Source organism: Myxocyprinus asiaticus, chromosome 15 (genome assembly GCF_019703515.2).
Source record: "Myxocyprinus asiaticus isolate MX2 ecotype Aquarium Trade chromosome 15, UBuf_Myxa_2, whole genome shotgun sequence".
NCBI classification, from domain to species: domain Eukaryota; kingdom Metazoa; phylum Chordata; class Actinopteri; order Cypriniformes; family Catostomidae; genus Myxocyprinus; species Myxocyprinus asiaticus.
Window position 1 is genome coordinate 70,716 of NC_059358.1, and position 17,675 is coordinate 88,390.

Sequence of the window (17,675 nt, forward strand, 5' to 3'; positions counted from 1 at the left end):
TCCCCTTTTCCTCCTGCGTTTCCGCGGCCGTGCTGCCCAGACAAAGGGCTCTGCTTGCGTGTTTGTAAACAGCGGGTCGGCATTGAGGAATGTGAAGTCCGGTTTTCGGTGTGAGATCGCTGAACCAATGTCCAAAAGTGTTTGTCTGTCGCAGACAATAAGGCAGACAACATCCAAGACAAAAACATAAGAATTGTGAACAAAACAAACAAAACATTGCTATGTTGTGTCGGAGCTCGCAACGCAGCAGCCATACTCGGCGCCATCTTGAGTTATTATTATATATATTATTGAGAATTAACCATAAGAAGAAAAAAAAAAGAGATTTTGTTGGAAAATAAATGGGGAGAAAATATTATGAAAAGTTGCCAAATGACATCTTTACTACAGCAAAACATTGACAGAAACTAGAATTATCAATTTCTTCTCTAATGAAATTAATGTTTAGTTTATTAAATGATATATTTATACACTAACCCAGTGGTTCTCAAAGAGGAGGTATTGCAAAGGAGGCGCGGAAGACTGACCCGACCTCAGATCTCGTTCACTTTCACACATTCAACAAAAAAAGTGAAAATACACATAAGAACCGATGTGCGCAATTTCTCCTGCCTTGTTTAAACTTTGGCCTGGCACCTCAGCGCATCCTACGCATGCAGCTGTTGACAGCCAAAGCATTGATGTTAGGTGCACTCATTTAAACAAGGTCATTCAAATGAGCGACGAGGTGAATTAACACTTAAATTTTGGTCTGTTCCTCACACAACACTATCATATGGCTTTAGAAGAATTGAAATCTAAGGCACGAGTGTTATGGACGACTTTAATGGCGGTTTTATGTGTGCTTTCGGAGCTTGGACAGCCACAAACACGATACTCTGGTCCCTCAGTCTTGTGTTTCACGGATGAAAAAATTCATACTGATTTTGAATGACAAGGGTGAGTAAATAATGGCGGAAAGGCCCGTTTTAATTAACTTTTATCAGTATCATTAATCGGGTGCAAGTTATTGTACAGAGGTCCTGACTGCTATCGGAAGCACATAGACAGCACTTGTCAGCTATTCTAGAGTAAAATTGTCTCCAATGAGATACAAAACTTTCTGGTAGCTAAAGTTTTTCTTGTTTCAGAGGGGTTGTGACCCCCCAAAAATACTGCACTAACCCATAGTAAAACTCAAAGTGAAGGTAACACATAACTAATGTTAATAAATGCAACCTTATTGTAAAGTAAATTAATGAACATGAACTAACAATGAACAATCCTTTTTCAGCACTTATTAATTTTCATTGTTTATTTAATTTCAACATAGTATTATATTTTTTTAATTGAAAGTTGTGTTACCAGTAAATAATGCATTGTGAACATGAACTAACAAAAAACAAGTGTATTTTGAATAACTGCTGTTAATAGGTTAATTATGTACTGTTGTTACAGCACATTGTGATACCTAAAGTATTTACTAACGTTAACAAATAAAGGCTTATTGTGAGCATTTCTCCTTCAATATTGTTCTGAAAGACTAACTGTTGTTGCGTTTTGTCATGTGCTTTCTATAGAATATAACTTCATTTCTGTTCATTTCTATTGTACACTTGAAACAATTATATTACTAAAAACATTTCTTATATATATAAATAACTGCAGCAATATAATTGATGTCAAATGTCATCTTGTTTCTTGAAAGACTGATGGTTTTACAACAAAGCAAAATTTCTCGACAGATACATGGGCCACAAAATCTAATTTCGCATACCTGTTCGGAAATGGGTAGTTGCACCCCTGGATGCAGGTACAAGCAAGTGCAAAGTGAGTTGTCAAAAAAATAGTGATTCCTTATTAAGTGATTCGGTGATTCCGAATTCACATTCACACTGAATGAGCTGATGACGGCTCTGTGACATCCAGTCTACGAAACCGGACAAGAGAGTCACCCAACTCGCCGCCACGCAAATGTCCTGGACTAAAGGCCCCTAAAGAGTGCCTTTGGGGTAGACATGCCTCTGATAGTATGAACTCTCAAGCCCTCCGGAAGTCACAACCCAAGGCAAATATACTGTAACATAATATAATAGCATCCACCAGTGTTGGGTAATTTAGTCTAAAAAAGTAATTAATTACTGACTACTAATTATGCTGTCTGAAAAGTAATTGCATTACTTATTACTAATTACTTTCTAAAACCCTTATCAACCTTGACCAAATGAAAAATACAAGGATAGACATGAAACTGTTCTTTTAATTCTTTTAAATAAATCATATAAAATCACATAAATTATTCATGAACTGGCCGAAGAATTTAAGGGGGCAGCGTTAAATTAGAAAACATACATTTTAACATTAGATGTTAAATTTAGATTTTAAATTCACAATTGTTTTATATAGAATTGTTCTATAGTCTGCAGTATTTAGTGCAATTACATCAGAAGTAACTAATTAAATTACTGAAAATTAAGAGTAATCTTTTTACTTTATTCAACGAAAAAGTAATTTAATTACAGTAATTATTTACTTAGTAATACATTACACCCAACACTGGCATCCACTACTCAATGAGACAGGCGCTGTCATGATATGGGTCTGCTATTACGAGAATCAGCCCATGAAACGAAAAGATGATTACTACTTAATGCCTTCATTCTTTTCACGTACAAACGTAGAGTACTAACTGGACACAACCAGAGAAGCCACTCATCCTCAGATGAGAAAAAAGGTGGTGGGTGAAAAGGCAGCAACTCCACCAGCTTACCGCTGAGCACAGAGTCGAATAGCTCAGGCACAAATGCTGGATTAATCTTAAGCATCACTCTCGACAAATCCACAGCAAAGTGCGTTCAAGAGTGATGAACCAACAAAGCATGGAGTTCACTAACCCGCTTCGTGGTCGTTAGAGCTGATAGCAAAGCTGCTTTTAATGAAAGGAGTTTTAACTTTATACTTTCAACTGGCTCAAAGGGAGACTGAAGGAGCGTTCAGGGCCACAGACAGATCCCATTACAGAACTGGCGGTTTTGACACCTTGTTCAAACACCAAGCACCACTCATAAACCTGCAAACAAGCAGATGTTCAACCATTGTATTAAAGTTATTTCCCACATGACAGGCCAGTATGGCCATGAGCTAAACCTTGATGGTAGAAAAGGCCCTGCCTTTATCCAAAAGATCCTGAAGAAAACACAAAACATCTGCCACTGAACAAAAAAATGGAACAATGTGTCTGTGTGCACAACACTGCTCAAACTCACCCCTTTTTTGATTGTATGCGAAGCACGTTGAGGCTCCCCTCTCTCTTCAGTCACCATCGGGGGTAAACCCGTGACACTCAAATTTAGCATCTCTTGGGCCAGGCCCAACGAGCTACTTGGTCTGGGACGGGGTGAAATATTTATTGTGACAGCAGGTTCCTACGTAGCGAGAGGAGCCAGGGCTGGACGCACAAGTTGTATTATCTCTGCCAGCCTCAGTTTCCTTGGCCAGGTCAGGGCAATAAGAGTGACCGCAGTCTCTTACTCTTCTTAGAGTTAGAACAATTAGACTTAGTGGGGAAAAGCAAAGTGCGTTTGGCCGTGGATGTGCTAGAGCATCCACACCCATAGGAGCAAAGTTTCTCGCCAGAGAGAAGAACAGAGACCAAAGAAGTCTCCACTTTCCATACCGAGGGATCTCTCGACAGCAGATCCACCCCCACATTCATCATCCACTGTAAATGCATGCCCCCTTGTTGGTTAATGTATGTAATGTAATGCCACTGTTGTAGTGTTCTCAGATCTGACTAGGACATGGAGGCCTTGAAGTAATTGTACAAAGTGCTTCAATGCTAGAAATACTGTCAGTAACTCCAGAAAGTGATGCGGGCCAAATTCCATTCACTGTTCTGCCTTCACATACTGCGCCCAACCTGTGAGTGATGCATCTGTCATCTCCACATTCCTAAAAGAGGTATCCCCATAAAGGAAAACTGGGATTCTCCAATGAGGGAGAGCACGCATCCCCTCTGACCTCACTCTCACTCTGCGATTGAGGTTCCAGCGAGAACAGAAGAGCTACTATCCAGTGCTGAAACTCTCTTTTTCGCAGTCGTACCAACGGAATGACTGACACCATCGAAGCCATCAGTCCCAGTGGGCGCAGACATCCTGAATGGGACTTTTATAATTTTCTAAAAGGGACAAACAACCGCAAATCGATACGATGCACTAATATGACAGAAACGCTCGATACAGATCAGAGTTTAATCTGATACCCAGATATATTATTTCCCTTGTGGGTGCCAGACAGCTCTTTGTCTTGTTTATTTTGAAGCCAAGGCTCTCCAAATGAGACACCAGCACTTGCGTATCTATCTCTGCTTACTGCCACAACAGAGCACAAAGGAGTAGATCATCCAGATAATCCGACATTCTTGAGACCTGTTAAGCTGCTGTCAGCGCTGCTTCCACACACTTCCTGAAGACTTGGTGCTAATGAAAGCCCAAAAAGCACCATTAAAAATATGTTTGGCAATCCGCAGGAATTTGTCTGTGACATAAATGCCTATGTGGAAATATGTGTCTTTCAGATTGACTGACATAAGTCTCTGAGATGAATAAATTGAGTGTTCTGAGCGTGAGCATTTTTAACTAATGAGGACTTTGACATCACAGCATAATTTTCTGTTACTGCATATTTTTCTGTAAAGTTGCTTTCAAACGATGTGTATTGTGAAAATTGCTATACAAATAAAGCTGACTTGACTCCGCTGTTGACATTTACATCCTGTTGAAAAGAGGTGGTTTACAGTGATTTGCAGCCGATAACTATGTTCTATCATAGATAAAACCCAGGGGTGAACTGCGCATTCACGGAAACTCTGCACGAGCAGCTCTTGCTGTCACAGTCTGTCTCCCTCATTTTCTTCAAGGACTCTTTATTTTGAAGTTTTCCCCTGCACAATGTTCCCAGGATTCACTGCCCTAATCACTTCCATCTGTTCATCGTCATCCTCACCTGCCTTCCATTCCCTCATTAGTTTTCAGAGTATAAATACCCTCTAGTTTTGTTCAGTCTTTTGTCAGTCCTTGAAGTGTTACGTTGAGTTATCGAAGTATTGCTATATTGTTAAAGTGTTTCCTTGGTTTGCTATTTTGTTACGTTAGCTCTAGCATTTGTTCCACTCCAGCATTTATAATTAAAGGAATGAAAGAATCTACTCCTGTGTCTCCTCTCTTTCACTCCTAGACACCCAACGTTACACTTGCATACTGGTGGTGCTGCGGCACAATCTAGTGGTGGAGCCAGGGATTGCAGCTCTAAAATTGACATTATTTTGTCTGTTTTAAAGTGTATTTTCACACATTGCTGTGTCCTTGTCCCACTACCTGGATGCACAGAGAAGTGTTTTATTTTTGTCACACACATGCGCAAACTGATTTCCTCTCTCTTTTCTGACCCCATTGGGGCAGAGAGAGGAGACAAATTGGGAAGCACGGAGGGAACTGTTGCCAACACTCCCATCAAACTCTTTGTGCAAGAACTGGTTTGGGGTCTAAACCAGACTGCCCATCTCTAAGATGTGTTGGGAACCCAGAACATGCTGGCTTAGGGGCTCGAGGAGTGAACTTCCAGGGAAGGCATGTTTTGAAAACGTCACCATCCTTCTTTCTTAAATTGCACTAGTGGTGCATTGTGGGCACTGTAGTTCCCAAAAGGGCTTTCGTTCCAACAGGGCACCCAGAAAGTCTGTCTTCTCCCTCTCAGACACGTCAGACAGACCCAGCCAAAGAGCCTATTCGCTCACCATGGCGAGACCTATTATGTGGCTGCAGGTCTGGACTACCCCTCTCAATGTGTGCAGGTTGAGATCCGCAATGACACAGATCTCTTCCCACAACAAGGCATCTGATGCCCTGCATCACTTTGCTTCCCTTTCTCCTCCATAAAGAGATGGGGGCTAGACATTTTTAAATCCTCCATATTGTGGACATCCAGCCTGGAGAAGCCTTTGACAGCCACCTTGTTCGAAAATGGTTTGTCACAAAAACGTTGCATCTCTGCAACACACACAGGCACAGCTGGAATAAGCTGCTTAATGGGGTAGTGCAGGGACGGCAGCCGTTATTGTCGTACACATCTCTCTCCATACCCTGACCCGCCTGTTGTTACAGCCAGTCAATGGAGAGCTTTGGCACCGCCCATCTGCACATTACATTAAGATCCAGCTCTCCATTTACGGGGGAGGGGGACTCATCCAATGCATCTGGTCGGGATGGAGGATTAGCAGAGAGAATAGAGTTCTCATCATCCTCCTCCCCATCATCCTCAAAAAGATGATCATTGTTATCATCCTCCTCTTCCTCCTGTTTTTACCCCGCCAAAGGGGCTTATTCAGTTGGGGGATCGTAGAGACTTCATCTATCAAATTGCCACAGCTTCATCATTACTGAGGCTGGGGTAGGGGTCCCATGCGAATTGACATGCTGGTGAAAAGCCAGTGAGTCTGCACTGTCCAGCCTATAAGCTCTTTAATTATCATTGTTTCTTAAGTTCTTCAAGTGTCTGAAGTGGACGTTAGTCAATGACAAGATGGCACACTTTACAACTTCAGATAACGCTGGCTGTTACATTTAGACTGATGCATGTCAAGCATTTTATTTGGTTGAGTGTTTATTTATCCATGTAAAAGAGAAAGAAACAAGCGTTTTTTATTTTTTTGTAAATTTTTTTATTAAAAAAAAAATTGGGGGGAAAATTTAAGGTACACAAGCATGTGATTTTGTGATTTGAGCAGAGTGAATGGGGGAAATTGTTTTGAGCCCCATGTTTCACAACATATAGGAAGGGAAACAAAATTACATTATGTGAAGGGATTGTCCATATTTTTAATTCAAGAGTGTGATATAGGATTACAGGCTCGCTAATGTCACCAGTTCTGTCGTATTTTGCCAGATAATCCAGTCAATTTATTCTAATAATCACAGATAAAGTATATGCTCATGTTTAATATTCCCTGTATAATTAATCAACGCAGCTAAATACATGTTCCGATGGGTCAGTTAAGTGTGACAACGGTGAGTAAATGCAGTAGAGAAACTTATTTTTGCAATTTATACCGACTTAACATGTGAATCGACTGTAAACATTACAGACATCTACAGTAAAAATGACTTTACAGACATATTTATGGGAAAATAATCTGCTTTTTGGCTTCAGCAGAAACATTGAAAGAAGATTTTACCAATAAAGATGCGATTATGAAACAAAAAAGGACTACAGCTCTCTGATTAGGGTTAGGATTCGGTTGCTGCCAGCACGCTGCACAAGTCTGTGTTTGTAGCTTGCTAGCCTGCTTAGCATTGCTTATTCTTGTACGTTCATAATTTTATCCTTTGCCATTTTACCGCCTGCTTTGTTTTTTTCTACTTTTCTACTGTTTCAACTGCGTGTATTTTACCGCGCACACCCGTTTTTTTTTCTTTTCTTTTTTCCGCTTTCTACATCTCGCATCTTGACTGCGTGCATTCATTTTCTCCTCTGTGTTTAACATGGATTATTGCATCAATCTCAAACCTCTGCTGATCAGGAACCACCACAACAACAGCTAACACAGTTGCGGTAAGTCAAGGCATCCGCTCATGTTATCCTTTCGTGCATTGCATGCCACATGTTTACTATAGATTCTTCCATCAGCAGTGAAGGATAATGTAATGTGATAAATGTAAGAAATTAGATTAACACATAGAGACTGTATCACCTAGATATCATATAGAGACAGTGTCTGTTCCCTGAACTACCAAACATAAACCCCCCCACTAAATCATTTAGGTTATTGCTATAAAAATGAGTTACAATTACAGTGAAGTTTTTGGTGTTACTCAGAGGACAGGATATAAATTCAAGTCTTTTGAACTAAATAAAGCTTAATGTGACACCGTCAGATATAAATAAAAAAATCTCTGTCATCTTTTGCCCTTGCTACAGTATATAGATCACCCGGGCCGTATTCTGATTTCCTTGGTGAATTTGCAAATTTCAGAGAGAGCTTTAATTGTTGGTGACGTCAACATTCACACAGATAATGAAAATGACACATTGGAATTAGCATTTATCGATATTCTCAACTCTCTTGGAGTCAGACAAAATGTGACATGACCAACTCATCGCCATAATCATATGCTAGATTTAATTCTGTCATATGGAGTTGAAGTTAATACTATAGAAATTCTACCTCATGATTATGATGTATGACATCTCAGATTATTACCTCGCCTCAATCCTTCACTGTCATAGGTCATGAAGAGCTAACAAAACTTATCAAAACATCAAAAGACACAACATTTATGTTAGATCCAATACCAACCAAGCTCTTAAAAAAAGTATTCCCTGTAATCTCAGAACCTCTTCTTAATATTATTAACTCCTCACTATCCTTAGGACATGTCCCAAGAAACTTTAAAATGGCAGTTATCAAACCGCTTATTAAGAAGCCACAGCTTGATCCTGGAGAATTGGCTAATTACAGACTGATTTCAAATCTACCATTTATGCCAAAAATACTAGAAAGGTTAGTGTCCTCCCAACTATGTTCATTTCTACAGAGAAATGGTATATATGAACAATTTCAGTCAGGATTTAGGCCCCATCACAGTACAGAGACTGCACTTATCAGAGTTACAAATGACTTGCTCTTATCATCTGATCACGGCTGCATTTCTCTTCTAGTGCTTTTAGATCTTAGTGCTCCCTTCGACACGATAGATGACGATATTCTCTTGAATAAGCTGGAGAATTATGTTGGCATTTGTGGACTTGCATTAGCATGGTTTAGGTCCTGTTTATCAGATGGCTACCACTTTGTATGTGTAAACGAGGAATTGTTAAATCAAACAAAAGTTAAGTATGGAGTGCCACAGGGATCAGTTTTAGGGCCTCTGCTTTTTCCTTGTATATGCTTCCCCTGGGAGATATTATCAGGAATCGTGGAATAAATTTCCACTGTTATCCCGACAATACACAACATAAATATTTCTTTTAAACCTAATGAAAATTCACAATTCTCCAAATTAGCAGAGTGTATCAATGAAATCAAAGATTGGATGGCCAGAAATGTCATTCTACTCTATTCTGACAATAGGTACTAATTATTGGACCAAAAACCTAAAAATAAGCCGCTAAAATATAATTTGACTCTCGATGGATGTACTGTTACATCGTCTTCTACAGCGAAGAACTTAAGTGTTATATTTGATTCCAATCTGTCCTTTGAAAATCAAATTTCCAATGTTTGTAGAACTGCATTCTTCCACCTGAGAAATATTGCTAAATTACGACACATTCTCTCCGTTGCTGATGCCGAAAAATGAATTAATGCGTTCATGACCTCAAGATTAGATTATTGTAACGCATTACTGGGAGGATGTCCAGCAAGATCAATAAACTTCAATTGGTTCAAAATGCAGCACCCAGAGTGCTGACGAGAACCAATAAATATGATCATATTAGCCCCATTTTATCATCGTTACATTAACTACCTGTTAAATTTTGTATTAATTTTAAAATTCTGTTAATTACATACAAAGCTTTGAATGGTCTAGCTCCACAGTACTTAAGTGACCTTCTGTCACGCTATATTCCATCATGTTCATTACGATCACAAAATTCTGGACTGTTAATAGTTTCTAGAATATCAAAATCCACAAAAGGAGGTAGATCCTTTTCCTATTTGCCTCCTAAACTATAGAATAGTCTCCCTAACACTGTTCGGGATGCAAACACTCTCACTCAGTTTAAGTCTAGACTAAAGACTCATCTGTTTATCCAGACATACACCTAATTTATCCTTCAACTCACAATTAGTCTGCTTTAGTTAGGTCTGCCAGAACCAGAAACATCTATCATGATCTATAACTCTGCAATAAATTGAATGGCATCTATACTAATATTATTCTATTTGTTTCCCTGTCTCAACCTCGGGATTCATGTTACCAGAACCGGCCAGATCCAGCTCTGTTCCTGCCTGGTGTCGGACTCCACTGCTATGTGTGTCTGAGTGATGATGACTAAATGCAGCCGGTGCCAGCCAGACATCACTTCAGTCTATTACGATGGACTTCAGAGGATGAACTGATGCCAACTCCACCCATAAGACATCTGATACTTCATATGCCACTGCCTGAACCTTGGACTTAGGATGGACCTCACCGAACCTCACCGAAATGACCTGCCGGTTGAACTGTGATGCACCTCATTGATCTCTGCCTGCATCATCTTGGTCTAATGATGGACTACACTCTTATAATAGAATACAGAGACTATCAATTAATTGCCAATAAAAGCCTTCATCAGCCAACTAACAAAGCACAGTGCATCAGTGTGAACTTCTGCAGTTAATCCAGGATGAACTTCAAAGACATTAGTCATTAATCTTACAGTTCATACTAAATCTTTGTTTAAAACACTGACCCTTAACACTTACTTAGTTTAATAATTGTATTAATATTACTTAAATATTAATATAACTAATATTGGCATTATATTCATGATGTTAGTCAGAGGGGAACTGGCCCCCACAGTGAGTCTGGTTTCTCTCAAGATTATTTTTCTCCATTAATCAACATTTTATGGAGTTTTGTGTTCCTTACCACAGTCGCCTTCAGCTTGCTCACTGGGGTTATAAATACAATTATTATTTAATTATATACACAATTCACAATCATATTTAATCAAACTACACAATGATCACTACGACTTAATAGATAGTACAGTTTCATTTTCTGTTAATGCATGATTTTCTGTAAAGCTGCTTTGAAACGATGTGTGTTGTGAAAACCGCTATACAAATAAAAATGACTTGACTTGATTCCACCATAACTAAGAGGATAGAAGACACTGGTAAGTACATCAGTGGCCCATTAATCACAGATTTGTCTTCAGCACCGTGTATCAGTATTGCGGTGGATGAAAGCACGGATGTGAGTGATGTTGCCCAGATGTGTGTTTGGTTAGCTACACAAAAGAAGATTCATTTAGAGAAGAAATGTTGTGTTTACTGCTACTCCTTGGCCATTCTGAATGCACTACTGACATTTTACAATGAGAAAAAACAAGTGTATTCACAGATGGCTTCCGCACATCTCAGTATTAAGGGAAGCCTGTTCTGGTTTCACCTTGTGCTGGCTGCATTAGTGGTTTATACTGAATGAAGTGTAAGAACAGATAGCTTATTTGCTAGATAAGTGAGACAATGTGATGTGTGGAAAATGTGGCTCTCCTATTGACTGTCTTGACTGAGGACCACCGATATAGAGGGTTCAATTCAAACAAAAAGGCATAAAGTGATATGAATGAATCGAGTAATTGTGTGTATTTGTGTGTGTTCAGGCTGTTGTTGGTGTGATGAGCTCGTGTCAGGAGTGTGTGTCTCTCCGCAGCGCTCTGTTGAACCCCGTCACCCGTCTGCAATTCCAGAAGTTTGTGTGTGCTCGTGATGATCTGCTGGAGAATGATCTGCTCTTCTGGCTCGAGGTTCAGAGGTACAAGGTGAGACAAACATCTCATGACACTGTCTGTTCGGATCATTAACATTCTAGATTCCCTTTATGTCGTGTGCTGGAATATTTATTGGATATTATAAAGCAGTTTTCTGTGTGTTTGTGTGTGTCAGGATCTGTGTCACTCTCACTCTGATGACATGATGATTCAGAGGAAGATCAACATCATCATCAGCTGCTTCATCACATCGTCTCTCCCCCCTGCACTTCAGATCCACATCCCACCCGACCTCGCCGAGCGAATCACAAGCCAGTGGCGAGCACTCGGACCGTATGTCTTCAGAGAGGCGCAGGTCTCACAAAGACACATCACACAGAAATACACACACACACACAGACAGATAGACAGACACAAACAGACACACACACACACACACACACACACAGACAGACAGACAGACAGACAGACAGACAGACACAGGCTGACACACACACAGACAGACAGACACACACACACACACACAGAGACACACACAGACAGACACACATACACACACAGACAGATAGACAGACACAGACAGACACACACACTCACACACAGACAGACACAGACAGACACACACACACACAGACAGACACAGACTGACACACACACACACAGACAGACACAGACTGACACACACACACACTCACACACAGACAGATAGATAGACAGACACAAACAGACACACACACACACACTACACACACACACAGACAGATAGACAGACACAAACAGCACACACACACACACACACACACACACACACACACACACACAGACAGATAGACAGACACAAACAGACACACACACACACACACACACACACACAGACAGACAGACAGACAGACACAGGCTGACACACACACAGACAGACAGACACACACACACACACACAGACACACACAGACAGACAGACACACATACACACACAGACAGATAGACAGACACAGACAGACACACACACTCACACACAGACAGACACAGACAGACACACACACACACACAGACAGACACAGACTGACACACACACACACTCACACAGACAGATAGATAGACAGACACACACACACTCTCACTCACACACACAGACAGACACACACTCTCACACACACAGACAGACAGACACAGGCTGACACACACACAGACAGACAGACACACACACACACACACAGACAGACAGACACACATACACACACAGACAGATAGACAGACACAGACAGACACACACACTCACACACAGACAGACACAGACACACACAGACACACACAGACACAGACTGACACACACACACACTCACACACAGACAGATAGATAGACAGACACACACACACTCTCACTCACACACACAGACAGACACACACTCTCACACACACAGACAGACAGACAGACACACACACACACACACTCACACACACACACACTCTCACACACACATACAGACAGACAGACACACACACACTCTCACACACAGACAGATAGACAAACACAGACAGACACACACACACTCACTCACACACAGACAGACAGACAACACAGACAGACACACACACTCACTCACACACACAGACAGACACACACTCTCACACACACAGACATACACACACTCTCACACACACAGACATACACACACTCTCACACACACAGACACACACACACACACAGACAGACAGACAGACAGACAGACACACACACTCTCACTCACACACACAGACATACACACACACACTCTCACTCACACACACAGACATACACACACACACTCTCACACACACACAGACAGACAGACAGACAGACAGACAGACACACACACACACACACACACAGACAGACAGACACACACACACACTCACACACACAGACAGACAGACAGACACACACACAGACAGATAGACAAACACAGACAGACACACACACACAGACAGATAGACAGACACACACACACTCTCACTCACACACACACACAGACAGACAGACACACACACACTCTCACTCACACACACACACACACAGACAGACACACACTCTCACACACACAGACAGACAGACACACACACACTCACACACACACAGACAGACACACACAGACAGACACACACACACACACACTCTCACACACACAGACAGACAGACAGACAGATAGACAAACACAGACAGACACACACACACTCTCACACACACAGACAGACAGACACACACACACTCACACACACAGACAGACACACACACACTCTCACACACACAGACAGACACACACACACACACTCTCACACACACAGACAGACAGACAGATAGACAAACACAGACAGACACACACACACTCTCACACACACAGACAGACACACACACACACACACACACACACACACACACAAAACACTACACTACACTACACTACCTGGTTTTTTTCACTATATTAGTAAGGACATCTCTAACCCTTCCATTGTTTTCATAGCAGGCTAATTATATTTTCTATTCCCTAAACCAGAGATGCCCAAACTAGGGCCCACGGGCCAACTGATGACCTTTGATTTGACAAAAGTGAGAGGAAAAAAAATGCTATTGACGCAGCTTTTCATTGCATTAATTTAGCAGATTGTAGAATAATGTTTTTTTTAATTTTTTTTTTTTTTATAATGAAATTATAAAGGAGGGGAACCAGGGCAACTTTAATATTGTAATATAAAACAGTTAGCAGAGCCTGAAATTCGGCGCGGGATTGCGGCTATTGCGCAAAATTTTAATAATTCTCGCAGTTTCCACGTTCATAATGCGGGATATTCCTGCACACTTTTATTCATTTTACAGTGCATTTGCAGATGAACCAATAGATACAGATGAACAAATCAATAAACTTGTTTTTGTATCAAACTGTAATTCAAGAAGCTGTGCAAGTAAATCCACTCTGTCTGTCTCTCTCTTGCAGCTCAGAAGTGTGAGCGTACGAAGTGAAAAAGTGCTGTCACATAGATACTGAACTGATGATGTTACAGGTGTATAAACTTTTCTAAACCTGTTAAATCGACATGCAAATGGTGTTATACCACGTCTCCGTAAGTGAGCGATGCGATAAAACTATATCGTTCCTGTTAATAATCATCAAAGCTGTTAACGCCCTCCATATCTTGGCGCTCCCTCATTACTCATAATGCAGCACATTTGCAAGAAAGGCAGAAATAGCAAAAATACTTTGTGTAATGTACCAGCTGCATGATGATTAGACACACTTAAACACCTGTTACATCTCTCATCTCCAGCTCTAGTTCCAAATATGATATAGTTCCAAATTAAAATATCCATCGCGATCTTCGTTTGAATTTTCGGTGAACATTATTTGTATCGTGCCGTCCGTTGTGCAGATGGTGCAGATGATGCTTGTGCCATAAACACGCACAGACGGGCACTCCGCTTCTCATGCTCCGCATCAGTTTGGTGTCGTGCTCACGTGCTAAAATGATCAAATGCTACAATGTAGTTAATAATAATATTAACAAAAATAATATCTGGATGTGTTAAATAGCCTTGATGTTAAATAAAACGTTATTAATGATTCAAGAATAGTTTACAGAACATTAACCACTTCATATCTCTGACTAATGTTCATTGTTTTGTTAAATTAGCTTGGAGTTGCTAAGTTTTTTTTCATAAGCTCCTCATTCCAAATCTGCAGAAATGCTGCCATCTCCTCCTCTGTGTCTGTACATTAGTTTTGTAGGCTGTTAATTTAATAGCCAAAATATTTGGAAATATGTGAATAAGAAAAAAGAAATTGTGTCAGAAACAGTGCACGTTATGCAATGCCCCCCATATGAGCTCCCCCACACACAAACACAATGACAGACACACACAATGACAGACACAGACAGACACGCACACACACACAAACAGACAGGCAGGCACACGCACGCACACAAACAAACACACAGACACACACACAGACAGACACACACACACAAACACGCAGACACACTCACATACACATAGACAGACACACAGACAGACATACACACACACACAAACACGCAAACACATACAGACAGACAGACACACGCACAGACAGGCACGCACGCACGGACAGACAGGCACGCACGCACGCACGGACAGACAGGCACGCACGGACAGACAGACAGACACACACACACACACACACACGGACAGACAGACAGACAGACACACACGGACAGGCACGCATGCATGCACAGACTGACACATACAGACAGACACACACACACACACACATGGACGGACAGACAGACACACACGGACGGACGGATGGACAGACACACGGACGGACGGACAGACAGACACACACGGACAGACAGACACACACGGACAGGCACGCATGCAGGCACAGACTGACAGACACGCACACGCAGACAGACTGACAGACATACAGACAGACACACACACACATGGACAGACAGGCACGCACACACAGACAGACAGACATGCACGCACGCACACAGACAGACACGCACACAAACACACACATAAATACAGTGTTCAGTGATTCAGATTACAAATAGCAACACAACATTTAAACCCTGTCTGCGTGTGTTTGTTAGGTGTGTGTGTTCAATGAGCTGCTCAAACACTGGCCGGATTTCGTGGCGTTCCGTGCAGCTGTCGGTGAGCAGCACATTTTGCGTGTGCTGGAGGACAGACAGAGAGAGAGACAGACGATCAGACAGACAGATGAGCAGGATGACAGCAGGTCTCAGGTACAGATCATGTGATCACAATGTCACACTGCACGTCACATGTTCAGATGACGAACTTTGGCAAGTCAAATTGACTTTTAATCATGTGCAGAAGATGAATTAAAGATATCTGCAATTAAATTTTCTAATTACTAATTAAAATGGTGATTCTTGATATCAGGAACAGAATTGCTACTAGTGAAAGTGCTCTAAATGTGAATGAAGCACGTTGATGAAATGCCAAATTAGAGTTTCAGCCAGTAAGAGTGCTAGTGCAAAACAAAACCACCATTAAAAATGATCATTTTCACTAGTTATAATTCCATTGCTGATATCAAGAATTGGCATTTGAGGAGTCATGTAACGCCATGCGAGGAGCGGACGTGTAAACGACGAGCTCTGCGCACTTTGCTAGTTTTTAATTATTTTTGTGTTATAATCCGGTGAGATCTGATACACCCTGCTACATATTTGTTCTTTGAAGTCAACATGGCAAAGAATTCTGGAGATATTAAAAGACACTTACGTGCTCAAGCTGAAACCTCAGACAGGCCCGCAGACCAGGGACTCGGTTTGGATGGTGCGGCGGGAGAAATCCAGCATCAACTGTCCATCATGCCTGTGATGCTAATGAAAGTTGTTGCTGAATAAGATGATCTCGCTGTAATACATTGATCGATTACGGCGATGTGGCGCATAAGCTTTTGCTTTACGCAGATGATATTTTATTATTCATCTCTGATCCCAGTAGATCTATGCCTTGCCTCCACAGAATTATTAATTCCTTTTCCAAGTTCTTGAGATACAGAGAGTCAATTGGTCTATATCCGAAGCTTTGGCTCTGACAGCTTACTGCCCAGTAACGGCTTTTCAGCCGGGTGCCTTCCAGTGGCCCAAACAGGGAATTAAGTATTTGGGGATTTTATTCCCAGCAAATTTGTCTGATTTAGTTAGTGTTAATTTTGATCCTTTAATAAAAAGGTTTTTGAGCGATATGGGCAGGTGGGCTTCACTACATTTATCTATGATTGGGAAGGTTAATGTTATTAAAATGAATTGTATTCCAAAATTGAACTACCTGCTACAGTCTCTCCCTGTAGATGTCCCCCTCTCTTATTTCAAGCAATTTGATAGCATAGCGAAGTCCTTCATTTGGAACGGAAAGTGTCCCAGGTTACATTTCAGTAAGTTACATAGGCCCATTGACAAAGGTGGGCTAGGAATACCCAAGATTTTGGTTTTATTATTATGCATTTGGTCTCAAACATTTGGCTCATTGGCGCTGCCACCTGAGAGAGCCCCTCCCTGATTTTGTATTGAACAGGAAGTTCTTGCCCCTATTTCGCCATTTCAAAGCCCTTCTATCAAACTAACCGAAGAGGTTAAGTCACACCCCGTTATTTCATATTTACATTCGGTATGGACAAAAGTGTCCAGAGTGTTTAATTCGGACATTTATTTAAATGTTG

The 17,675-nt window shown here is 41.2% G+C and overlaps 1 protein-coding gene across 1 annotated transcript in view; it reads left to right on the forward strand.

Annotated features, from left to right (window-relative positions):
* The window catches only part of LOC127453356 (regulator of G-protein signaling 22), a 58,815-nt gene that overhangs the window by 31,074 nt on the left and 10,066 nt on the right, over positions 1 to 17,675 (forward strand). The window contains exons 19-21 of the mRNA XM_051719687.1: positions 11,356 to 11,514; positions 11,639 to 11,818; positions 16,072 to 16,227. Of these exons, the coding sequence (XP_051575647.1) occupies positions 11,356 to 11,514; positions 11,639 to 11,818; positions 16,072 to 16,227 (495 nt within the window). The remainder of the gene's footprint in view (positions 1 to 11,355; positions 11,515 to 11,638; positions 11,819 to 16,071; positions 16,228 to 17,675) is intronic.